This window comes from Podarcis bocagei (genome assembly GCF_964188305.1).
Source record: "Podarcis bocagei genome assembly, chromosome: 1".
NCBI lineage: Eukaryota > Metazoa > Chordata > Lepidosauria > Squamata > Lacertidae > Podarcis > Podarcis bocagei.
The window spans coordinates 44,958,939-44,986,244 of NC_138125.1; the positions used below are offsets into that span (position 1 = coordinate 44,958,939).

The 27,306-nt window shown below is 43.9% G+C and overlaps 1 protein-coding gene across 1 annotated transcript; it reads left to right on the plus strand.

Annotated features, from left to right (window-relative positions):
- Positions 1 to 47: 47 nt before the first annotated feature.
- Positions 48 to 27,306, plus strand: RTF1 (RTF1 homolog, Paf1/RNA polymerase II complex component). Its single transcript, XM_081208747.1, has 17 exons — positions 48 to 270; positions 10,080 to 10,190; positions 10,366 to 10,513; positions 12,035 to 12,236; positions 13,269 to 13,383; positions 14,035 to 14,146; positions 16,278 to 16,413; positions 16,904 to 17,081; positions 18,064 to 18,146; positions 19,541 to 19,628; positions 19,707 to 19,814; positions 21,024 to 21,101; positions 21,475 to 21,596; positions 21,889 to 21,946; positions 22,840 to 22,917; positions 23,612 to 24,035; positions 24,671 to 27,306. Exons 1-16 carry the CDS (start codon positions 193 to 195, stop codon positions 23,786 to 23,788), a joined length of 1,872 nt encoding a protein of 623 aa, XP_081064873.1. The 5' UTR covers positions 48 to 192; the 3' UTR covers positions 23,789 to 24,035; positions 24,671 to 27,306.

A 27,306-nucleotide genomic window follows, 5' to 3' on the forward strand; every position in this document is an offset into this window, starting at 1 on the left:
CTTCGCCCCGCCCTGGAAGGCGGGGCGTCGCATGGCGCATGCTCGGTGCCCTTTGTGTCCCGGGCTCGCTAGCTGGCGGGCGAGCGGCTGGCTCGGCAAAGGCCCGGCCGCTCCGAGTGTCTCGCCGCTCGCGCCTGCGGGGCCCGCCGTGAGGAGCAGCGGCAGGAGCAGCAGAGCGCCGCCAACGCCGCCATGGTGAAGAAGCGGAAAGGCCGGGTCCTCGTTGACTCCGACACCGAGGACAGCGGCAGCGAGGAGAACCTGGACCAGGTGGGTGAGCCGAGCTGGGCCCAGGGCTTCTCTCCGCGCCCGCCGCCGCCGCCGGGCTCGCTCTCCGTGGGCGGCTGAGGGGAGCCTTCGGGTCTCCGTCCCTCAGCGTCTGCGGGTGCGTCGGCTTCGGCACCTCGGGGAGGGGCAGAGCGGGGCTGGCGTGTGGGGGGCGATGGCGGGAGGGCTCTGGGCACCAAACGTGGGTGAGGAGGAGGCGCAAGGGGGGCGTGGAGCGGGTGGGTGAAAGGCTCCCTCGGAAGCAGGCAGTTCGCTGAGGTGCCCTGGAGGGGGAAATAATATCTTAAGGGGAAGGGGGTTTGTTGTTGTTTTCCTCGTCAGTGACGGGACGGACCTCTCCGCCAGGTGATGGGATAGGCGGGCAACGATGCATCTTCTGCCTGTAGCTCGGGGGCGGCTAGCCTTTGGTCCCCCCGGTGTTGCTGAATTCCCGTCAACCCCAGCCAGCGGACAGGGGCAGTGAGGGGTTTAGTCCAGCAGCATTTGGACTAGCCATTGGCTAGCCACCCCCTACTATAGGTTGGACTCCCACCTAAATAAGAGTCCTTTGAAACTCAATGGTGCTTGATGTTTTGAGGAATAGGGAATAGGTAGCCTGGTTTCTGGATCTTTTGCAACAAATCCGTCTTAGTTCGTGTTTCCTGTCACTGAGAAAAGTCTCCCCCTGCAATGTCCGAGGTTCCCAAAGTGAGTGGTTTAGTTCTGACATGCAGCGGGGCAGATGGGGAATTTTGCATAAGGTCTCTCTTAACTTTCCAAGCTTCACAGTCTTCTGTGTTTCATGTTCAGGCTTCCACAACAAGATCCATTTTGCCAGATTCTCTCCTTTCTGTGTCTCTTATAATTTTACTAGTCCCCCCCATCCCTCTTTGGATACTTCAACTCTGCTAATAAACATAATATCCATTTTCTCTGGCTTTTGGCAGGGTGCAATCATTTCTGCTTGGTTCACAGTGCTGGGGTCTGTCTTCCTCTCTAGAGGTTTCTGGAACCTGAACATTGAATGTCTCTTTTCTATGTGTCTTGGTGTATGCAAAGTGCATGGATTGTGAAAAGCAAGCTCACCAATACAACTTCATTTCTTGGGCAGTAGTTTCAGCATCAAAGCTGCAAATTCCATTTTCTGTAAAAGGCAGACCAAAAATTGAACAGGGTACAGAAGAGGAGGACACACCCAGTCTTTTTGTTTCTATCTTCTATTAAGATAATAATAAATAAAAGGGGTGTTCTGTTGCTCTTGAGCCCCTGCTTGGAAAGATCCTTTCGTGACCCAACTCAGGTCAGAGCCATAGAATTAGACTTGTCGCTCAGAATATATTCTTTTGTCTTCCTTACGGCGTCCCAGAAGAACAGGGAATAGCAAATTATTCTGGATCTCCGATTCCTGCCACATGCAGGAAGGTCAGAATATAGATGCTGAGGTTAATTGTGAAAGAAATTCAAGCAAGGATTTTCATGGCATTAGTCAATCTCATGGAAACCTGTCTGCATTTCCTAATCTCTGGAGCACTGATGTTCATGTCTGCGTAGATCTAAAAAACCTGTTGATCATATTTCCTTTGGTACTTCAGACCGAAAGAGATGTAGCCATCACAATTTTGTTCTTGGAGGAGCACAATAAAAGCTTCATCTGAAGGTCGCAACAAACACCAGTTTTTCTGATGCAGAAGTGGTCAGATAAGATTTACACTTCCAAATGGGTGATCCTGTCAAGGAGATTGTTGCCTCTCATGCTCCTTGTCCAGCTTCCATTATTGCTCCCTTTGACTTAGTCTCATGCTCTATTTCACTCTTAGATGCAACAGTGGTTTCTCACTCTCAGCAGAATATGTGTACGGAGTTCCTCCTAGTCAGCCTCCATCATCTGTCAGCCAGTTCTGTGTTCCAGTTGATCACCAACTGTTAAGGAAGTGACCATCATCCTTCAATATATGCATAAATATGGGAAACCCAGCCTGATGGGAAGGATATAAATAATAAAATTATTGTTATTATAAACAGCCTTGGCACTGAAACAGTCCAGTTCTTTTATGGGTTCCAAGAATTAGGACAGAATCTATGGGCGTCCTGTCATTTTGGTTGCCTCAGAGACTCATGTGGGCATTTCCAGCTTGCATGAACTCTGTTCAAGATTCAGCCACTCAAGATACAAGTCCTAGTGTGGGACCCATTCTATCCCAGAGAATCATAGTTCTCAGATCTCCTGGTTTATAGTTGATTGGCATTGATTTGTCACAGGAGACAATGAAGGAGTGTATCTATGAGTGTGAAGTCAAACTGTTGGAGTGTTACAACACTTGCTGTGACTATAGAGATCAGTATGGGAGAGACATGTTTCATTGCAGCTGGGGCAGTTGAAGGCATCCAGTTGTGCTTCTCTCTGGTGTTTCTCCTCTCTGTACTCCTCCCAGCGGTCATTCTTCCTCTGGTCACTGCTGTGGATACACAAACCGACTGTCTGTCACCAGGCACTGCAGTCATTTGTGAGGGATTCCCATGTGGTGGGGTTGATGTTGCCAGTCTTCATGTCTTGGTTGCAGACATCTTTGTAATGCAGAGTTGGTCTGCCAATGGGCGTAGTGTTTGAAGCCAGCTCCTCATAGAACACATCCTTGGGGATCCTGCCATCTTCTATTCTGCGGACATGACCAAGCAAAAATAGGTGTCGCTGAGACAGCAGTGTGAACATGCTTGGAAAAACACATCTTTGAGACTGTCCTGCCATGTGATGCCCAAAATCTTCTTGATTGTGTTAAGGATCTCCTGTTCCAAGGTTCATCACACCATCCAAGCCACTTGTGCCTCCAGTTGCACAACTGGTAGTTAAACAGCAACAGCTCTAAGACTTCAAATTTCTAGGTGGTGGACTGGTTCGTACTGTCAAAGCCTTCTATCAGTCCTCCCTAAACAATATGTAGGAGATACTATGGGTGTTCTGTAGGTGGTGCAAATGCCAATGGATCCAGCCCAACAATGCCCAGGAACTAAACCGTTTTCCATTCCAGAAACTACCACTACAGTGGTACCTCGGGTTACAGACACTTAAGGTTACAGACACTTCAGGTTATTGACTCTGCTAACCCAGAAATAGCATAATAACTGACAATAACAACACAGTTTAAAAGGCCATTGATTGGCTAAATAAACAAAGAAATGGGAGAAGAGGAAGGTCTTTACCTGGCACCTCAAAAATATGTAACAGAGACGCCAGGTGAGCCTCCCTGGGGAGAGCATTTCACAAGCCTGTTCTTGTGTTGCCGCCTTCCGGTCATCTCATGGAGGAGCCACATGAAGAAGAGCCTCAGATGATGAGCGCAGGGTCCGAATCAGTTCATATGACAAGAGGCGGTCTTGAGGTATTACAGTCCTGAGCTGTATAAGGCTTCATAGATCAAAACCAGCACTTTGAGGCAGATGAAGATGATGGATTTTGCAGAACTGGCGAAGCTGACAGGAAAAATCTGAAACAGGCGTGATCAAGTATTCCAAAAGGACTGGAGTAAATTTATACAATATTTGAAAGATTATTGTAAGCAATTAACATCACTAGCAGTGTTGTCTGAAGACTTGTAATGAGAAATTTTCTACCTTTCTATATTTACTTAAATTTCGAGTCATTTCATAATGAGTACAATTAGAATTGGAAAATGTACAAACTGCAATGATATAAAGGTTAATTTTGATAGTCATGAGGCGGGAGGGAAGGAAGTCGATGGCCAGGGTGGTAAAGTGGATAATGATGATGTGAATGTATGTAATTAAATGGAAAATAAGTAAAAATTATATATAGATATAGATACACATACACACACACACCCCAGCACTTTGAATTGGGCCAGGAAACTAATTAGTAGTACAGTCGGGCAGGATCAGTGTAATATGCTCAAACTGTCTTGCCCCAGTGAGCAACCAAGCCACTGAATTCTGCAGCAACTTAAGTTTCTGAACCATCTTCAGAGGCAGCTCCATGTATAGCACGTTGCAGTAATCTAATTTAGAGGTTACCAGAGCATAGATGACAGAAGTTAGGCTATCCCTGTCCAGATAGGGGTGTAGCTGGGCCACCAGCCAAAGCTGATGGAAGGCAACTGTGCAGAAGGGTTGTTGTATATAAGAATTGTGCAGTTTTCTGCAGTGGTTTCATGTCTTTCTGAACATGTCTTTCTTTGTCTTCATTTCTGTTCTTGTTGGAGTACTCGTTTAAATGTGTTTTTTTCTAGTGATAACTACCATGGTCAAATAGTTGATAGGGGCATTTAGCTTCTTCTGATTTGGGCCTTGCCATCTACTACAAGAATATTTACTTAACCCCTTTACTGCATTTTGACCAGAAGAGCACTTCATAGTAAGCCCAACTTTCCATTTTTGGCCATTAACAATTGGAGAATACTGTAGTACAGTGGTACCTTGGTACTCAAACGGCTTGGCTCCTGAACAAATCGGCTTTGGTTTACAAATGTTTTTCGGAAGCTGAACGTCTGACGTGGCTTCTGCAGCTTCCGACTGAGTGCAGGAAGCTCCTGCAGCCAATCAGAATCTGTGCCTTGGTTTTCAAACTGTTTCAGGAGTCAAACAGACTCCCAGAATGGATTAAGTTGGAGAACCAAGGTATCACTGTATGAGTAGAGTGTTTACACCTTACATGATTACTGAAGCTGGGTGCTAAGCAATACCTCTGTTAAATTGCTTCAAAACTCGCAGCCTACTTGATCAGATATGGCCACGGACATCTGAATTAACACTATGTAAAGCACTCATTCTTGAATTCATTGGAAATGTACCCTAGGTGTATACACTTAATCTCTTTGCTTAAACCCAAATAGTTAATATTAGGATTATAAGTGGCTTAGGAAGCTGGAAAGGTAGAAATCAATGTACATTCTTAATGAAAATGTGGCCTTTATGGTACTGTAAATATTAATATCAGGTTTGCTGGTGAAGGTGTAAAGTTGAGACACATAGTTTTTAATAGAGATGCACATTTGGAAATACATTTGGGTGCCTTGTGCCAATTTGTAAGCAAAACTGCACAGATGTTGTTGTCTGTGTGTAATGCAGTCATCTTATTAGCCATGGAAAGGAATAGCTGGTGGCAGTGGAGAGAGCTAAGGTTGGAAAATGGAGAGGAGGCAAAGATTGGATATATGGAAGTAGGAGAGGAGAAAATTACTATTATTCTACTATTATTCAGTAGACTGAAAATTACTATTATTACTACTATTATTACTACTACTACTGCTACTACTAATAATAATACAACCTTTTTTTTGCATAGAGACTAATTTTGAACCTGATACCTGTGAGCAGATTTTCCATCAATTACAGTGGTACCCCGCAAGACGAATGCCTCGCAAGACGGAAAACCCGCAAGACGAAAGGGTTTTCTGTTTTGGAGGCGCTTCGCAAGACGAATTTCCCTATGGGCTTGCATCGCAAGACGAAAGCCCATAGGGAAATGCTGGCGGTCGGGAGCAAAGACTTTCGCCCACAGCCGGCCTTCAGAAGAGGACCTCTTCTGAAGGCCGGCGGGGGGCAAAAGTCTTTGCTCCCCCCCGCCTGCCTTCCCCCCCCGCCTGCCCCGGGCGATCTTAAAATGCTGGCGGGCGGGAGCGAAGCGTTCGCTGCCGACCTCCAGCATTTTGAAATCTCCAAGGGACAGCAGAGAAGTCTCTGTCCCGGGGAGATTTTAAAATGCTGGGGGTCGGGAGCGAAGCGTTAGCTGCCGACCCCCAGCATTTTAAAATCTCCCCCTGTCCTGGGGAGATTTTAAAATGCTGGGGGTCGGGAGCGAAGCGCTGCCGACCCCCAGCATTTTAAAATCTCCCCGTGTCCCGGGAAGGTTTTAAAATGCTGGGGGTCGGCAGCCCGACCCCCAGCATTTTAAAATCTTCCCGGGACACGGGGAGGTTTTAAAATGCTGGGGGTCGGCAGCGCTTCGCTCCCGACCCCCAGCATTTTAAAACGCTGTTCCGAAGGGGGGGCGGGGACACCTGCCCCACCCGCCCCACTTCGGAAAGCTGTTCCGAAGTGGGGAGGGGGGGCGGGGACACCTGCCCCAGCCGCCCCACTTCGGAAAGCTGTTCCGAAGTGGGGAGGGGGGGCGGGGATACCTGCCACAGCCGCCCCACTTCGGAACGTTGTTCCGAAGTGGGGCGGGGGGCGGGGACACCTGCCCCAGCCGCCCCACTTCGGAAAGCTGTTCCGAAGCGGGGCGGGGGGGCGGGGACACCTGCCCCAGCCGCCCCACTTCGGAAAGCTGTTCCGAAGCGGGGCGGGGGGGCGGGGACACCTGCCCCAGCCGCCCCACTTCGGAAAGCTGTTCCGAAGCGGGGAGGGGGGGCGGGGACACCTGCCCCAGCCGCCCCACTTCGGAAAGCTGTTCCGAAGCGGGGAGGGGGGGCGGGGACACCTGCCCCAGCCGCCCCACTTCGGAAAGCTGTTCCGAAGCGGGGCGGGGGGCGGGAACACCTTCTGAAGGCGGGCAGGGGGCGAAAGTCTTTGTCCCCCCTGCCTGCCTTCCCAGGGGCTTTTAAATCGCCCCGGACAGCGGAGAAGTCCTCCGCTGTCCGGGGCGATTTTAAAATGCCGCCCGCCAGCATTTTAAGATCGCCCCGGACAGCGGAGAAGTCCTCCGCTGTCCCAGGGTTTTTTAAAATGCTGGGGGTGGGAAGAAAAGCCCTTGTCCCCCCCAGCCTTCAGAAGAGGTCCGGGGACAGACTGTCCCCGGACCTGGTCTGAAGTCGGTTTCCCTAGGAACGCATTAATTGATTTTCAATGCATTCCTATGGGAAACCGTGCATCGCAAGACGAAAAAACCGCAAGACGAAGAGACTTGCGGAACGAATTAATTTCGTCTTGCGAGGCACCACTGTACTCCTTCCTTGAAAAACTGTGTCCCTGAAAAAATGTTCCAGAGGGTTGGAGCATCTCCCCTTCCTCTTCTCCTTTGGAATTGTCTGGTGGCTCTCAGTCCCTTCCATAAACAGAAGGAGCCCTTCTATTTATAGAAGGAATGTTGTGGATCCAATATACTGATTTTAACATCTCTAGGAACCTGTAACTAATGAGGAAACATTTGATATGGTTATAAAAGAAAACCCCAGAATTTGGTGAGAAAGATCAAACACCCAATAAATATTGCTTGATTTTGGTAATCAACATTTCTGGGCTTATTCATCTGTTTTTCTGTATAGTCAGTACTGCTTTTTAGCATTTTTGTTATATACAACAGTGCTTAAGCATTTTTGCTGTCCAGTGACTGCTCATTTGTGCACCAAGCCCTACATGGCATTAAGCATATAGTTTGGGTGCTTTTTATTCTAATTTAAATAGCAATTGTGGGTGTGGGGTGGATTGGAGTTGTAGTGGGGGGTATATTTTTCAACATATTCTTGTGGTACAATCCTGCTGAAAAACCCCTTCTCTGGCTGCTGTTTACATCTGGTGGGAAGCTGCCATTGGCATCAATATGTAGTCTGACAGCTGTTACTTTGAAAACAACAGCATGCAACACCATGTGCTTCTGATTTTCTTTCAGAGGAAAGAGGGATATTTTATTTATTCATTGAGAAGCTCTCTTCTCCATGCCAAAATTATCACTGTGCTGTTTATGTTTGGGAAAATGTGTATGCAAATAAAGGATTGTGATGTTAACCTTCCAAGTGCTTAATTAATATAAGCCAATGTATCAGATTTTGACGTTAGTTTCTGCTTGTAGCTTAAATCTAGCATTTAAAAGAGAAATTATGATTTTACTAGCAAGTGCTAGAACTTTGTGGGTAATGATGAAACTTCAATATTACCTCACTTCCATTTTGCTCACTTCTATAGTTGCTTGGAAACTGTGGGTCTTTCTAAACTATAATAATTCACAGTACAATAGACCAATATTAGCCAGAAGAAAATGTGAAGCATCTTTCCTTAGCAGGGGAAATGCCAAATCCTTATGAAGGATTTTCTTTCTTGCATATTAGTACAGTCTTACTAAGACAGTAAGGGACGCGGGTGGCGCTGTGGGTAAAAGCCTCAGCGCCTAGGACTTGCCGATCGCATGGTCGGCGGTTCGAATCCCCGCGGCGGGGTGCGCTCCCGTTGCTCGGTCCCAGCACCTGCCAACCTAGCAGTTCGAAAGCACCCTCGGGTGCAAGTAGATAAATAGGGACCGCTTACTAGCGGGAAGGTAAACGGCGTTTTCATGTGCGGCTCTGGCTCGCCAGAGCAGCTTCGTCACACTGGCCACGTGACCCGGAAGTGTCTGCGGACAGCGCTGGCTCCCGGCCTATAGAGTGAGATGAGCGCACAACCCTAGAGTCTGTCAAGACTGGCCCGTACGGGCAGGGGTACCTTTACCTTTACTAAGACAGTGGTCCAGTTAAGATATTTTGCTACCTGGTTTTTCAGACCATGGTTTAGCAGTTGGGAGCACACCACAGCATTGCAGACTTATTTACCCACTCCCACCTACATTCTTCCTCCCTCGCACCCTGGTAAGTGTTTACAATGGTTTGCCCAGAATAATTTGTTTGAGAGCAATTAATGGTTAATGGTGATTGTAGTTCAGAGGTCATGGAAAACTCTTAAGTAGGAAAGGGAGGGGGGAGAAAGTGTATGAGCCCAGGAAAGGGGGACAATCAAGCTCGCAGGGGAGTTCTGATCACCAAACAAAGTTTGATTATCACATAGCATGACATCTGAACCAAGCCTCTTTGATAATTAAAACACATCTTTTAGGTAGCAGGTTCTACTGAAAATTCAATGTATGTTTTTCACTTCGTTTTTTTTTTAAATAGCAAACTCACTGATACTTAGAAATCCATCTCCCCTGTAGTGTGCCTTGTTCAGTGGAGTGCTCCCAGTGCTTGAAATTGGGATGGCTGGAAGGTTTACTTTACACCTCTGGCCTCCTGTGCCAGCCACTGGCCTAGTTAGCATGTCACACTAAGCCACACCACAGCTTAGTGGCGGGCCTTGGAGCAGAGATTGCAGCTGCTTTGCTTTCCTCTGGCTGAATTAAATTGCGATTTGGCATAGCATGTTGTCAGGTCAGGCATACTTTTTTTTCTCTCTCCCCCAAAAACCCTATCAGCTATCAATTAACCACAGGACAGCTCATGGTTAGCCTGGAGAGAGCTAAACCATGAGCATGACACACTAAACCAAACCAGGGCTTAGCTCAGCATAGCATCAGAATGACCAGGAAGGAGCAAAGCTGCCTGTCTCATCTCCTAGAGCCCAAACACCTATGTGAAGTAGGCTATTGGGATATGTAGAATTCTGTAGAGATCTGTATAGCTGTTTGACTGTTGAAGTTACATGTATCAAGCCCTCCCATGTAGTAAGTTGTTACTTAGGGGAGCACTCCAATAAGCAAGTGTACTAATGTGACTCATGGGTGTGCTTTAAAATGTCTAAGGCAGGGTGGTCCAACACACTGCCTGAGGACTGAATGTGGCCCCTGATACCATTTTAGGTAGCCCTTGGCAACACTTTATGCCCTCACAGCCCTCGCACTGCCTTTCCAAAGCATTAAAAGTGGACTGCAACACATTTCCTAGAAGTTTGTATGGCTGGGCATCTGTGGACTTTACTTAGGAAGGAGTTCAGAGGAGCTGGGTCGCAAAAGAGAAAGCCCTGCTTGTATGCATGCGAAGTTGGTTTTTCAATGGTTTGTACAGCGGATTACACCACGTGATAACACTGGTACTTTAAGAGACAGCATATTTGAAGAGTTGATGGAGAAGTGTTATGGTCTTTTCATTTTAAAGGTAACAGTATATTTATTCTCCTACCAGGAGCTTTTATCACTTGCCAAACGGAAACGTGGTGACTCTGAGGAAAAGGAAGCACCTGCTAGTAAGCCTACAGCATCTTCAGATTCTGAGACTTCAGACAGCGATGTAGAGGTAAGCCACAAGAATAAGTGGATTGCATCAAATCCGTGTGGATTCTGCAATATAAATCAGTATTAAAAATCTGGGCTTCTCTTGTAGTTTGTCCTATCTCCTGTAAAATTAACTTGATTGTTTGGGAAAGCCTCAGCCTTGCCCCATGATTCTCTTCATTTCTCCTGTGATACAGTGGACAGTCGGAGGTTCTAAAAACAAGAAGAAAGTGAAAACTGGGAAAGCAGAGAAAAAAGGAGCCATGAAGAAACAGATGAACAAAGCAGCCTCATCAGGCAGTTCTGATAAAGAAAGCTCAGCAGAGAGCTCAGCACCTGAAGAGGGTAAGAGGATGTACCATGTCAGTAATGTGGGTGGTTTTCTGTAGGCACTCATTTTCTGTTGGGCTTAGATTGTTTTTCCAGGTCAGATTATTTTTATATTTGCAGTAGGCTATGCTGAAGTACTAAAAGCATATGTAAAACAGTGGTGTGCTTGTTTAACGTTTCCTATCACTCTAGATATTTAGATGTGAAGGGCAAGAAAGGGACAATGGTTTAAGCCTTCCATAATAAGATACGTGTAATTTTATTTTCCTGGTCTGTTCTAATCATTTCTTCCTCCCTCTACAAATCTAGTGTGCGATTCATCTAATGCAGGCATAGGCAAACTCGGCCTTCCAGATGTTTTGGGACTGCAACTCCCATCATCGCTGGCCCACTGGTCCTGTTAGCTAGGGATGGTGGGAGTTGTAGTCCCAAAAGAAGAGGAGGAGGAGGAGGAGTTTGGATTTGATATCCTGCTTTATCACTACCCTAAGGAGTCTCAAAGCGGCTAATAATCTCCTTTCCCTTCCCTCCTTACAACAAACACTCTGTGAGGTGAATGAGGCAGAGAGACTTCAGAGAAGTGTGACTAGCCCAAGGTCACCCAGCAGATGCATGTGGAGGAGCGGGGACGCAAACCCAGTTCACCAGATTACGAGTCTACCGCTCTTAACCACTACACCACACTGACTCTGGAGGGTCGAGTTTGCTTATGCCTGATCTAATGAGTCTCATTAGCGGAAGCCCTGTGCAAGGATTGGGAGAACCTCCAGAACAGTGTGCAGAGGGGGGCAATATTAAATTCCTCCCCTAGTGTCTTGGACCATTCTTGTGATTGTCTGAGCTATATGTTAATAGTATTCAGCCGCTTGCTATTGTGTATGAGGCCGCTCCTTTATTCTTTGCACTGGAGGTGAGAAATCTGTGGTCCTTCAGGTCTTGTTGGACTCCCATCAGCCTCAAACAGCATGATTAATTGTAAGAGTTGACAAGTTTTTCTTTCCCTTAAGGAATGTGTTTCATTTACCATTGCTGTAGCCTGCTTTGAACCCTTGGAGTAAAACGAATAATACATCTGAATGTGGCTTTGGTATTCTCAGTATTGTAATCTTTCTGACATTCTTAGACCTTTGGGCTGTACCTGTACTTTTTGCCTAAAAGTAACTTTCTTTTACAATCCTGCAACTCCATCCTATGCAGAGGCCCACATACTCTATTAATTTTACTTTATTAAGGAGTAACAAAAAATATAATAATGTGTATGTATTTTCTCCTGCCATAGTCAAGGTTTGTTAGTGATACTTTCTACTTTCTCACAGGTATGTGTGTATTTTAGTGCCACCAGTGTACATGGCATGCTCCAAAGTAGTAAAGGAAAAGACAGGTACCTGCCTGAGGAGCTTAGAATACAAAGTTAGATAATGATGGGGAGAAGGGGAAGCAATAGTAACAAGGAATGTATGCAGGCAAATGTCCTTGGTCTTTATCTGGAGTTCTGCAGTTGACTCAGCAGAGTGGATTCTTTCTGTTTTGTTTCAGGTGAAGTATCTGACTCTGAAAGCAATAGCTCTTGTTCCAGCTCAGACTCTGATTCATCTTCAGAAGATGAGTTCACTGATGGCTATGGGGAGGATCTCATGGGTGATGAAGAGGACAGAGCTCGGCTAGAACAGATGACAGAAAAGGAGAGGGAGCAGGAGTTGTTTAATCGGATAGAGAAGAGAGAGGTTCTAAAGAGGAGGTGAGGTTTATGATTAAAGGCTAACTTAAATAACAATTCCAGTGCCCTCTACATATGCAACACGCACCCTCATGTCCGTATTTCTAGTAAGCTTGCTAGTTTTCATTTTGGTCAATGCCTACTTGTGCTCAGTATTGGTAGGATACCTGCAAATCATTTCCCAGCTGGTTTGGTTTCAAAAAAAGGACAGAAGTGGAGTTAATGCAGATTACAAAATTATCATTTGCAGGGTGCAAGAAATTGTCAGAATGTGTTGTTTTCGTTTCCTATCTATATTAGGTATACACACTACACACACATATACATATACACACTACACACACATATACATATAAAATCACAAACAAATAGTGTCATACCACCATATCTCCAACCTACTGAAAATTAAATACAGGAAGAGGATAGAAAAAATTACACTGCCCTCAATAAAAGTGCTTTTCAATTCTTCCCACTGTCCTAGAGTAGTCATGCTTTAAAGTGATCAATCCCATCAACTCAAACACTTAGGCTCACCTGCCAGCTTCTAGATCTGGTATTTTGCTTTGAAACTGAGCAACAAGTCACCTGATTTTGACAGTAATTTGCCTAGTCTGTAACAGTAATGGGTGGGCATGTTTTTCACCCACCTTTAGTGTAACTATTATTACAGTCTATTCCTTATAATTCTCTTGCTTTAGAGCAGTGATGGGAAGCCACTATTCAGATTCATCCCATAACTGGAGCTGGAAGAGAGAAGTGGTGATGGTAAAAATAAAAGGCTGTTGAAAGAGACAAAAGATATGTCCCTCTGTATCCAGCTCCTGCCTCACCCACTTTTGGGCTTTAGTAACTGCCATCTCCAGCCCCACTCACCCCCCCCCCAATCTATGCTGCTGTCCCCCAGGAAATGGAATTGTTGGCATACAAAAATAGCTTCCCATCCCTGCTTTAAGAGTTTTTCATCTATTATAATATTTCATCCTCCCTTGACTTCTAATGATGTGTGAAAGTGACTGTAGGTTCTTACTCATTTTTCCCTTGTTTTGAGCCCAGGTTTGAAATAAAAAAGAAATTAAAGACAGCAAAAAAGAAAGAAAAGAAAGAGAAAAAGAAGAAGCAAGAAGAAGAGCAGGAGAAGAAAAAACTCACCCAGATCCAGGAATCCCAGGTAAGAACATAGCAAGCTCACTTTATCAGGTGATAACAAATGCCTAAAACCAGGTGTTTGTGATGTGAAATTACTCAGATGTTTGTGATGTGAAATCACTCAGGTGAAATCATGCACCTTCATCCTAACCAAACCAGATTAAATAATGGTCTGAATGAAAACTGAACAGGAGCAATGCATTTTTGTCTTTTCTTCCATTATTCCTTATATAGGTAGCAGTCCTTTGATAAACCATTTCTAGGAAGTATCTGCGTTGTAATGTAGCAAAAAGAAGACTCTCATGGCACTATAAAGGCTAACAGATTTATAATCAATAAATCTGAGGTGCCACTGGACTCCATTTTTGGAAAATCATGTAATCACTTTCTGCTGTGCCAATGTGACCAATAACAGAGCTACAGTAGCTTGTCTGCACTTCTGGATGACATATTTGCATGCAGAAAATGGTCTGTTTTTATGCCCTCTTCTTTAGATAAGTTAATGAAGTGGTGCAGAATAAAACCTTTTTTAGAATAAATTCCAGGCCAGCTTTAAATGGTCATTACAAACCAAATTTTACAAATAATCCAGAAGACTTCAAAACATTGTAAAGAGAAGTGATGTGGACGAAATCTAAGTAACTATTATAGAGGTGGCTGTGTGTTTCCATAGGTCATGTCACACAATAAAGAGCGACGGTCAAAGCGAGATGAAAAATTGGATAAGAAATCCCAAGCCATGGAAGAACTGAAAGCAGAAAGGGAGAAAAGGAAGAACAGAACAGGTTAGTTCAAAAGCCCATGAAAAGGATCTATTGTGGAGTACATTTCCAGTTAAAGAATGTGGGTGCTCCTTGATGCCCAGGGACTACACTTTTTACAGAGCCTTGATTTCGTTTAACTAACTGTGGAGGGAGCCACAGTTTCCTGATTACATTTTTTCAGTGGCTTTACATGCTTTTAAGGGCCGTTAACTTGTATGTTCATAGTAAGTGATAAACCCTCAATATCAGGCATAGGCAAACTCTGCCCTCCAGCTGTTTTGGGACTACAACTCCCATCATCCCTAGCTAACAGGACCAGTGGTCAGGGAGGGTGGGAGTTGTAGTCCCAAAACATCTGTAGGGCCGAGTTTGCCTATGCCTGCTCAATATGAACTAAAAGGCTTCTTCAGTACCAAAGCACCCTGATAATGTAGGGACTAGGCACAAGCTACGCAAAAGTTTTATTCTTTCGTGAATTTCATTGGCTGGGGATACTGATATTTCTGTTAAGATTTAATTTGTGTTTTTCCTGACGGGATGGTCAGGAAATACAGGAAGCTGCCTTTTATGGAGTCATACTACTGATTCATCAAGCCCAGTATCTTCTAAATTGGCAGCTTTCAAGGGTTTCAGACAAGGGTCTCTCCCAGTCCTGCCTGGAGATGGTGGGAATTGAACTTGGGTCCTGTGTGGGGTTTTTACTAGAACTAAAGATCCATGAGCCTTAAGAATTAAAAGATTCAAAGCCCAGGAATATTGGGTATCAGAGCTGAACAGACATCATAGTCCTTCTACTTTTTGCCTCAAAACTTTCTTTAGCTTATCAGGCAAATTCAGATTGTGCATGTGGAATCATTTCCTTGCTACTTTTGTTATAAGATTGAGAATCAGAAACCTTTCTTGAGCTGATGCAAATCTTCCAGAGATCAATCTTCTGCCCCCTCTTGCATTAGAGCATCTGATTTTGTGAGCTTCCTGCACTTTAAAACGATATCCCAAAAAGGAAGCAATGTTCATTCTTTAACATGGCTATAGCTCTTAACTAACTCCTTTCCCCTTAACTAACAACCAAGATGTTGGGTTTTTTATGCATCAGTGACACACACAGTAGACTGTGTGTAGACTATTTGACAGTTAATCAGGCTACTCTTTTCAAAGCACATTTCTTGGAGTTACTTGTATGTGCTATAGATTTGCAGACTTCTAATGTTAACATTTAGGGAAAACCTTATTTTTATTTTATTTCCTCTTACAGCTTCATCTTATAATCTTGATGCAAATGCAAATGAAAACTGTTATCCATCTTGTATTGGGATATCTGTCTGGCTCACTTGCACTTTTTTAATTAAGATATTTCTAACACACCCTTCATCCATGGATCCCAGAGTAGGATATATTGTATAGTTACAAAATATCAATTACATAAAAAATCAATGTTGTTCATGCTGTGTTTTGTCCCCAGCACCTAAGTTTTTAAAAGGCAATGGGTACAAAACTAGTAAATGTTCTCCATTGATGTTTTGTCTTGCAGCTAATGCTAGAACAATCATATGTGGGCAGTTCTTCAGATTTAATGGACATCAGTAAATGTATTTCTTTAGCATTCACAAGTGAACATTATACACCTGTGTTGCTTAGAACAGTAGTATGTCCTAATAACAGCTCCCTTAATAGTGTCTCATCAGAAGGTGCACAGATGGCAATATATCTACCATCTGTGCTCTGGTATCCACCAGAGTTCAGAGTGTGTACACATTTTACTAATTCAGAATTCATATAAAGAGACATGCAAATTGCCAGTGCACATGAACTAATTTTTGTATGATTGTGTTGAAGAGCTGCCCATGTAAATCTAACATGTAATTTATTTCTAAGGTTTATATCCAAGATACACAATGAAGTAAGATGTGGTAGATGAATAGCAATCTCCTTTACTCAAATGCAGTAATCAGTAAAGCTTAATTTGAGCCAAAAAGAATTCAGCCATGCTTAGCCCTGGAACTCAGCTTGGAAGAAAAAAAAAATGTGAATACGGCTAACAGCATGGGCTCCCTTGAGGCAATACCTGGTTAGAGCCTTACTTATTTTAACTAAAGGAGTCTCTGGTCGAGGAAACTGAACAGAAGAGAATTATGTCATTTTTTCTTTGTAGCTGAGTTGCTTTTAAAGAAGCAGCCATTAAAAACGAGTGAAGTTTACTCAGATGATGAAGAGGAAGAAGAAGACGATAAATCTAGTGAGAAAACTGATCGTTCATCCAGATCTTCATCTTCAGATGAGGAGGAAGAGTAAGTACTGAAGTACTGCTTGAGGGCAGTGAATAAAGCTGTATACCTTTCATAGTATTCTGTGTGGGCTATGCTTGTTTTCATCTTATGAGAGAGCCAGTAGGACTGGGGAAGCCCACTTTCAATATTTCAGGAACACTGGGTAACTTTTGGCCATTCACTACCTGTCAGCCCAATCTACCTCACAAGATCGTTGTGGGGATCAAATGGAAGACAGGAGAACCATTTGCACCACCTTGAACCCTTTAGCGCACAGGTGAGATAACTGGCTTTCACTTTCTTGCTTTCCCAATAATAAGCTCCCCCCGTCCATTTTTAAAGAACCAGTTAAAATACTTTACTGCAAGGGCTTTGCTGAAGTTTTGTTTAAAGTGAAGGGTTCCACCACTATAAAAATAAAAATTGAGAACCACTGTGTTAATGTGTGGATTTTGTTACGTGAGTGTGGCACTCTCATTCTGTTTGAATATTTCCTCCTGTGTCATGCTAGGAAAGAAGAAATCCCTCCTAAATCACAGCCAGTGTCCTTGCCTGAAGAACTGAATCGGGTTCGATTATCTCGACACAAACTAGAGCGATGGTGTCACATGCCTTTCTTTGCCAAGACGGTCACTGGCTGCTTTGTGCGCATCGGCATAGGAAACCACAATAGCAAACCAGTTTACAGAGTGAGTATATCCTTGATCAAACCCAATTCCTGTTGACACCAGAAGCAGCAGGACACTGTACAAATATATGGTGACGGGAAAGCGTGTAATTACACAACACAATATTAGTTATGAAGCCCTTTTACTTATCCCACCTTGCTGTCCTCTTTTTCTTAATAAATACCAAGATCTATTGAATCCCTTGTTTAACCAGTGGAACGGACAACACAACAGAATGCATTCCCTGCTGCAGCTCTCTGTGCACCCCAGAATCTGTTTCAAAGGTTGGAAGACCCTCCGGAGCAGATGAGGGGAGGTACCAAGGGAGTACAGCAGTGAGAAGAGGAAGGGGAATTTCTCTTGTAGAACTAGAAGTCCACTGTTGTGAAATTAGCTGCCACCTGTTATGTTGGGTCCAAATTTAACCATCTGCCAACAGAAGGTTTTTGATTCCGCAGAGGAATGCAGCTGATAACAATGAAAATGAGTATTATTGCATACCCCTGGTGCTCTGGAGCATCCTCTGTCCTGCTGAGGGAAAGGGGATTTAGCAAAAGTCCTCATCTCCGTTTCATTGCTGGGAGAATCTTCTGAGCAGAACTTCTAAGGCAGCCTTTCTCAACCTGTGGGTCCCCAGATGTTGTTGAACTACAACTCCCATCACCCCTAGCTAGCAAGACCAGAGCTCAGGGATGATGGGAGTTGTAGTCCAACAACATCTGGGGACCCACAGGTTGAGAACTGCTATTCTAAGGGAATACGCGCACCACTAGGAACAATTCTCAATCCAAGCCATTGCAATTTAAATGTTGCCATTATACTTTATTTATGAGATAAGGCCTTATTGCTTCAGAAACAAAGAACACCATTACAGATGTGCCAGTAGGCATGGCATTTTGTTCCAGCTCCATCTAGACACTCCTTCTTAAGTCTGCCTCTTCTTGACTCCTTTCCCCCTCCATGGAAGTACTCATCCTTTTTCACTTTATCTTTATTTATATAGGTGGCAGAAATAACAGGTGTTGTAGAAACTGCAAAGGTTTATCAGCTTGGAGGTACCAGGACAAACAAAGGGTTGCAGTTAAGGTAAGACCTGCTCCATCATTTTGAGAGTGTGGTATATGAGAGGTGAATTCCAAAATACTTGTACAGTAGTGCCTCACAAGACGAAATTAATTCGTTCCACAAGTTTTTTCTTCTTGCAAGTTTTTCGTCTTGCGAAGCACGGTTTCCCATAGGAATGCATTGAAAATCAATCAATGCGTTCCTATGGAAACCGCCTTCAGACCAGGTCCGGGGACAGTCTGTCCCCCGACCTCTTCTGAAGGCTGGGGGGGGGGGACAAGGGCTTTTCTTCCCACCTCCCGCCCCGCAAGCTCCGGGGACAGGAGCGCTTTGCTGCCGACCGCCAGCATTTTAAAAGCCTCCGCTGTCCCGGGGCGATTTTAAAATGCTGGCGGGCGGCAGCGAAGCCTCTGCTGTCCCGGGGCGATTTTAAAATGCTGGCGGGCGGCAGCGAAGGCTTCGCTGCCGCCCGCCAGCATTTTAAGATCGCCCAGGACAGCGGAGAAGTCTCCGCTGCCCCGGGGGCTTTTAAAATGCTGGGGGTCGGCAGCGAAGGCAGGCGGGGGGGAGCAAAGACTTTTGCCCCCCGCCGGCCTTCAGAAGAGGTCCAGGACCTCTTCTGAAGGCCGGCGGTGGGCAAAAGTCTTTGCTCCCGACTGCCAGCAGTTTAAAAGAGGTCCCCGGAGATTTCCCTATGGGCTTTCTTCTTGCGAAGCAAGCCCATAGGGAAATTCGTCTTGCGGAACGACTCAAAAACGGAAAACTCTTTCGTCTTGTGAGTTTTTCATTTTGCGAGGCGTTCATCTTGCGAGGCACCACTGTATCCTTGAGTAGTAGGAAGCTGATAAATTTCTGTCAGGGTATTGAGCACAGAGGAGTTTATCCAACGAAGTTGTTCCATTTGCACAAGGACTTCCTCATGCGCAACAGAATTCACAGGACGCTCCCACTGAAGGACTGGAGGGGAGGCAATTTTTGCCTATTCCTTCTTTCCCCTGTGCTCTTTGAAATACTTCTCCAGAGGCTTCAGGGACCCTCAAAGAGTGTGGGAGGTGGCTTGAGGAGCAAAAGGGAAATCTATGAAAATTGCTTCCTCCATCAGGACCTTCTCCTTGATTTCAGGCCTTCCCAATATTTTCCTTAGAGATATGAAAAAAATGGAGCGTCCAAACAAATATTTGAGTGAAACTGAGTGAACGTATGCTATGTTATTCCTACTAACATTTCCCCCTTCACCGTTTCCAGCAAATTTGTAATGTGTCTTCCTGTAGCAAAGTTAGTGTTAGTGTAACATAGTCACTATACAGAGGTATACTTAGTAGCCAGGTATAAATGCACTTTATATCTGTCTCCTGCTGCCCTGCCCTTGGGAAGGTGCTGTGGAATGATGGCTCCTTTTTTCCTTCTCTGTGCAGGCATGGCAGTGACCAGCGTGTGTTCCGCTTAGAATTTGTCTCCAATCAAGAATTCACAGAGAGCGAGTTCATGAAGTGGAAGGAAGCTGTAAGTATTTCCATTTTTCCAAACAGGAGTGTTGAATGGTGAGTGAAGTACTCTGACACTATTTCTCTTAACATCTAGATGTTTTCTGCCGGGATGCAGCTACCAACACTAGATGAGATAAACAAGAAGGACATGTCTATCAAAGAAGCCCTCAACTATAAATTCAATGACCAGGACATTGAGGAGGTAAATGAAGAAAATGTACTTTTGAGCTGAACCCATACAATTGAAGGTTCACAATGGAAAGGTAGGTGAGCTCTTAGATGTTCTCAGGTGCCAGATTCTAGTTCTGTAAAGATAAGATGGGTTAGACTTCCTGTTCGTGTTGGGAAAGACATCGTATTGGAAAAGAATGTTTATATTGGGAATGGGAAACCTGTGGCCACCCAGATTTTGTTGGACTCACATCAGCCCAAAGCAGCAGCACCAGTGGTCAGGGATGATGAGAGTTGTAGCCCAAAAATGTCTGGAGGTCTATGGATTCCCTATCTCTGGTTCTTATCCTATTTTAGTGTTGTTGGCATATCACAGTTACTCTACTTACTTCAGATTTGCAAAAGTTAGATCACAGCAGAAGTAGGACTTGTATTCTGTTGTGAGTAAGGCACTAAAGACTAGGTTTGTAAGGGAGGAGGAGAGATGGGTTGTTGTTTTTTAGCATCTGCCCACAGGAGAAATTAGCTGGGCTCTGCAGTACTTACCGTATTTTTTGCTCTATAAGACACACTTTTCCCCTCCTAAAAAGTAAGGGGAAATGTGTGTGCATCTTATGGAGCGAATGCAGGCTGCGCAGCTATCCCAGAAGCCAGAACAGCGAGAGCGATCACTGTGCAGCACTCCCTCTTGCTGTTCTAGCGTCTGGCTTAGCCCCGTGCAGCCTCTTCTGGGCAGGGGGAGCCTTCATCCCGCTGCCTTGAAGAGGCTTCACGCGGCTAAGCCAGAAGCTAGAACAGTGAGAGGGAGTGCCACACAGTGATCCCTCTTGCTGTTCTGGCTTCTGGGATTCAGAATATATTTTTTCTTGTTTTCCTCCTCCAAAAACTAGGTGCGTCTTATGGTCAGGTGCGTCTTATAGAGCGAAAAATACAGTGCCACCCGTAATCATGTAACAACAAAGATAGACTGCAGTTACTCTTGATAGATTATTGTCGGCTAGTGGACATGCAGCCAGTGTGTTAACATGATGGAATAAATTTTAAAATGCTTCTTTACTGTTATTGTACCATGTAAATACAGGCTAGGAACAAAAATTTCAGCAGGCCACAAAGTGAGTGATGTGGGACCTTAGCCTGGCTTGTCAGTGCTTGAATAGAGCGAGCCAGAGCAGCTTTTTCATAACTAACCATCAGTTAGCCCACCTTTCATAATGCCCCCCCTCCCCTTGTGCATTTGTAGATTGTAAAAGAGAAAGAAAGGTTCCGGAAAGCACCACCAAACTATGCCATGAAGAAAACACAGCTACTGAAAGAAAAGGTAAAATATGGTGACACTGGGAAATGGCCCCTAAAATAATTTCTTTCAAGATTAAGGCTGCCATTTTCAATATATATTTCAGTAATATTGCTTAACTTGTTTCCCGAGGGGGGGGGGAACCAGTATCCCCTTTATTGCTGAGAATCCTTTGTAAAGATTGACACAACTTGTTCAAATTTGATAAGTGCACTAACTGTTGCTTCTCTTGCCTTGAGTCAGATCCCTGTTGATCCTGAAGTATAATATATTATTAAGAAAGAAAGCACATAACCAGTTGAACTAACAACATAATAACCTCATGGTTTTTAATCAATTCACATAGCTGATGCTACGACAGTGGTTCATTCCTAACAAATAATTATTTTTATTAAAGGCCATGGCAGAAGACATGGGAGATCAGGACAGAGCAAAACAGATTCAAGACCAGCTTAATGAGTTAGAGGAGAGAGCAGAGGCCTTGGATCGCCAGCGAACGAAAAATATTTCAGCCATCAGGTTGGTACCTAATATTTAATAATAGACATGGGAACAGAAAACCAGCAATACTGCTTTTGTGACCAGTATTGGTCACTGCTGTTATTTCAGAGTGATCTTGTTAATTTTCCATCTGGACAGAATCTGCTACTTTTCAGGGTTCAGAATTTATCTCTCATTTCAGTCATTTCAAAAAGAAATAGAAAGTGGCTTCTAGAAAAATAGCTTGTTGAGATCCTGAATTTCAAAATTCCTTTCTAATACATGAGGTAAGTGAAATACAGACACCTTTTCTTTTTCTCTCGTTTTGCAGTTACATCAATCAGAGGAATCGAGAATGGAACATTGTGGAATCTGAAAAGGCTCTAGTGGTGAGTGATGTTGATAGTGCAAAGAAGGCAAAATATATTGTCATGGGAAAGGTCGCTCTCTGAACTCTCTGCTGCTTTTTACGATGACGTATAATTTTCTGGACAGCCTTACCATATTGCCATTTAGTATCAAGCAATAACATGCAACTATACTTGAGTGGCACTGTTGTGATAAAGTAACTTAAAGCCTGCCTGCTGAAAAGGTCCAGTCCATTTATCAAAGCAGGAACATGAGAAAAATAGCATTTGCTGGAGGCTGACTTTCCCTGTCAAACACATTTTCCTGTCTGGGATGATGAAAGGGCTACAGCGACCATTGGCTTTTAGTGCCACTATACAACTGTGGTTTGAAACTGTCTCAACCAGGAAAGCTTTATGATTGTTAAGAGCCTAGGGTAGGGGAAAACCTATTGATAGAAGACAAGGGAAATGTTTAGCACTCTAGTTTGTAGTCGCAGCCTCCATAGGCATGTTTTCTCACCCTTCCCAATCCTGTCTTGCATATATGGTAAATGAGGAAGAAAATGTTTTTCCCAACATACTCACTTGGGACTCCTACATATGGAAGTGTCTTCCAATTGTTCTTAAACCTTCCATTTGTGAATTGCTGAAGCAGTATCGGCACCTGCAGTCCTACTTTAGCTTTCTGATAAGTTGTGGGGTGGACAAATTGTTCTCATTATGAACCTAAGAGGAGCCCTGCTGGATCTGACTAAAGGCCCACCTAGTCCAGTATCCTGTTTTCTAGCAGCCAAAAACATGCCTGTGGGTTTCCCACAAGCAGGACACAGGGACAGTAGCCCTCTCCTTGTTTCCGAGGAGCTGCATTTGGAGATATGCTGGGGAAAGTATAAGGCAAGTCAGGACTGCATATTTCATATTTTTCTCCGCAGGCTGAAAGCCACAGTATGAAAAACCAACAGATGGATCCCTTTACTCGGCGGCAGTGTAAGCCCACAATAGTCTCCAACGTAAGTAAAATGCAGAGATTTGACAGCAATCGGGAGCAGAGCAAGCTATTCACATATGGGGGGGTGTATGGAGAGAGAGAGAGAGAGAGAGAGAGAGAATCTAGATGCGGCAACATAAGGTGTGGATCACTGAAAATGTATCTAGAAGAAGGCAGCACTATAGTCTATTGCCCACTGCACAGGAGAACAGTATATTAATTTCCTGTTTCAGCAGAGTGCTGTATTGTGCAAATCCCATTTTTATAGGTGAAGCAGAGTATTTCTGTCATGCATGGAAAATCACTGAAACCATTTGGAAAGATAGTGTATATGTTTCTAACTATACGTTTATTGAGTTGTGGGATATGGGTACACGGGATATATTAAGGGTTGGGATTCAGCTAATGAGTCCTCTCAGTGGAAGCCCCGCTCAGAGACTTCCACTTGTACAGTGGGGTTTCCCCCTCTCTCTGTGCACACCCTACCCCCTAAAATTGGTTTTGGGAGGTCGGGGAAATCCCCCATAACAGTGTTGAGGAATGAGGTTTGTTCCATTCCATTCCACAAGCTAAAATGCTTGTGCTGATTAGAAGAGTATTACCTTTAATTCCTCCCTTTATATACATACTTGTTTCTGTATGAAGAGAGAAATGTTAACCTATAAACGGTAAAGTCCATTGTTCAACCTGACATTAAATTTCTTCCTTTGTCACAGTCTAGAGATCCTGCTGTCCAAGCTGCTATTCTTGCCCAACTTAATGCAAAATACGGATCAGGTGTATTGCCAGATGCTCCAAAGGACATTAGCAAGGCAAGTTCCCTCAACTTTTTGCTGTTGCATATGCTTCTATCATGTAATCCTTACCTTTGGAATTGCCACCATGTGAAATAGTCACATTTTAAGCCTCAAGCTGCGTCTAAGAATAGAATGGGGTCTACAATGGAACCTTTCAGACACTATAGCCAATAAAGCATGGTTGGGTAAGCTTCTGTGTTACTTGATATTAAAAGATGTCTCTTGTTTCAGAGTCAGGGAAAAGACAAAGATATGAATTCAAAAACTGCCAGTGACCTCTCAGAGGATCTCTTCAAAGTGCATGATTTTGATGTGAAGATTGATCTCCAGGTTCCCAGCTCAGGTAGGTTGTGCCTGTCCCTCAGGGAATGAAAGGTAAAGGTGGTAGAAAAGGAAAAGAGTTTTAGGTGCCACCTTGCAAAAAATAAATAAAAAATAGCCGGGTGGTTTTTAAAAAATCCAAAGCATGCGAATGGAAAATACACAAATTTTGTGCATCCCGGCAGAAACTACGAGCAGCCATAACTTTGAAAAAGTGAACTTCTGTTAGTAGAGCTGTTCTTTTTCTGGTTAATGTAGCTTAAAGAACCAGAAACTTCAAAAAGTGCAGCTTCTATTTAGACTGAGGAGCTGGTTTAAAGTTGAGAGAAGCCACCATTGGTTTGGTGTCACCACTGCCCTCATAGATCCTGCTGGATTTACTGCTTTCCTTTGCCACTGCATCTGAGGAGGGGTCTGCTGTACTGTAGGAACTGGAAGTTTCTTAGGTCTGTCTTCTGCTCAGTGTCTCGGGGGCAGGCAGAACTCTCTTTTTTTTTTTTTTACTTATGTTACACTGCTGGCACCACATTAATAATCATGGCTATCCCCTGCAGAAAGCTTGCAGAGTTAATGCACTCCCTTGAGCCTGATTGTTTGAAGAGAGCCATGCACCTTGCTGAGTTACACACCTAGTATGTGTGCCTTATTTCCCAACAGAGTCCAAAACACTGGCTATCACCTCCAAGGCTCCCCCAGCAAAAGATGGCGCCCCCCGGCGATCACTGAACCTGGAGGACTACAAGAAAAGGCGGGGGCTTATTTGAGCAAACCCCACTCTCTGCTGCTTCTGATCCTGCATGCTACATGATATCCCGCCTTTTATTTTCTTCCCTCCCTCTTCAGTTTGCCCTTCGGGGTTGGAGCAGCAACAGAGCTGGGAAGAGACTCTTTAAAATTGCCAGCCATCTGTAATATAAATCATTGACTCTTTACTGTATAGACCTCCATTTCTTGCCCTTTTCTGCCACCCACAAATATGGATCCATGCTATTTTTAGTTTTGTTTTGTTTGTTAATACAGCTATTTGGAGTTGGCTGTATGTATTCAGTGTTAACCTGGAGTCTGGATTTCTGCAGGAATCTGTTGGTGGCAGAAGCTGTGTTAGCACTTGGCTGTCTCAACCACCACAAGCAAGGAAAATTAAACCGTGGCACAAGACCTCTTGTGAAGGTCGCCTGCACTTTTTCCCTCGTCTTCTCTCCCCTTTCTCCTAGCTGTGGAGAAGGGTATATTTTACGAACTGGTTTAGGTTGAAAGTGTACATTTTTGTGGGGGGTGGGTGGGTTGTGTGAATTTTTTCCAGATAGTTTTTTTAAAAATCGATTTTCACCTGCAGTAAATTTGTATCTGTCATGGTTCTTTAAATCTGTCTTGAATTTTTACGAGCTATATTTGAGCATCCAAAACAGCAGGGGCAATTTAATAAATGTGATTTTATGTTATTATTTTATTATTTTTTGCAAACAGGGAGCCTGGCTGACAATAGCTGTGTAACTTCACACTGTTCCTTCACACAGACTTAGAAAAACCCCTTCCCTCATCTTCCCCCCAGTCACTGTCTTTGTAAAGCAGTAGTACATGTGCCCTTGACTTTCCTGCTACAGGTAGGTGGGGCAGTTTTATTGTTCCTGGCTGCTACTTAGATCTCTTCCCCACCCACCCCAAAAATCCCACAACAAACCATGTAACCTTTTGATCTTTCATTTTGCACCCTTACCAAATTGCCTTTTATAGCCAGAATTATTATTTTTTCATTTGCCTCCCGTTTTTATTTTATTTTATATTTTAATCTTATTCTGCAGAATGGAAAGCGTACAGTAAAAAATGAAAATATAAGAGGGCAGTTAATTTGACCTATATGTAACTGGTACAACGTGTGCAGCTGAACTCCAGCACAAGGATTGTATGTATGGAATGTCTGAATAGGAAAAAGATGACTGCTTGATAATCACTCAGGTGTAAAGATCGAAGTGTAAATAAATGACATTTTATCAAAGAGCTCTTCAAAATGAACTACCATGGATTATACTGAACTAAGACTGTGCATACATTGATGAACGTTAGTGATCTGTCGGATCATGCCAGTGCCAGTGCTGGAAAAGTGCCCTAAATAAGGATACTTTCCTGAAGCTGGATTAAAAGGAGAAATCCAAACACACGTGAAGCATTCTTAAGCAGGCCCAGAAAATGTTTGCTCACATCAGAATAGAAGTTTGAGTCTTGTGGCTGTGATCTGGGGAATCCTTACTGATGCTTTAATCTATTTCTTCTTTGATTCCTTATTTAAGATTAGGGAGACACACACCTGTGTAAAACCTGATGAAATGAAGAGGAGGAACACACAGTCCTCCTCCCGAAGTGGTTCTCGTCAAGTTGTGTAAACGTAGTGACTTTATTTACTACATAGTCCATAGCTTCGCAGACTATTGTGTAAATATGTAATCATTCTGTTTTTCTGCCTTTTTTCTAGCTACTTTTCTCAAGCGCTTGTGGACTCTTTTATTGACATACATGCTTCTTACTTTTTTTTTTAAGTGGATTTCTAGAATCTGCCAATGTTTGGGGAGCCATCATGATATGCTATGTAGATATGCATCTCTATCACTCGGATTTCTTTGTCAGCAACATTATCCGTAGTAGCCAGTCTCCCTGATACCAACATTTCTGATATAGAGAGATAGTAAGTCCAAAACTCTTTGACAGAGTTCTGATTGCCCACCAATATTTGCAAAGCTATGGCGTAGGAGCAAGGAAAGAGCCGGCAAATGTTAAACTAATGTTCTTATGATCCCTCCTAATTATCATGGCAGTCTGCAGCCGAAATGCACTTCCTGATGTTGGGCTTCATAATCAGAGTACGGAAGGCCTCCCTAAGTTGTAAATAATGCATCAGTTTATCCTTTCCAATTGGGTTACAGGAGTTGATCAAATAAAACACTGTGGAACTTTTAGGACACAAGTGAATGAGGTCGCCATCCTCATGTATCCCCTCCTTACCAAACTTAGAAGAGGTTCTCCTTTCACACAGGTAATGGACGATTCCTTGTCACCTTGTGTTTTTTTCACTTGAGAATAATGCATTGAGGGAGTAATATTTTTTTCTGGGATAGCTATGGAACTAATTGTGTATGAAGGTGTAATGTTTTCTCCTCTTTTAAGTGCATGTGACAGTGAGTGGCGACAACACAGGCTCATTGGGAGGGATGGGTTTATTTGCTTTAATTCATTGTCTCGGCAGCATTCGTTACAAATGTATAGACTTCTATAAATAAACTTTGGTTGGTTTTAATAAA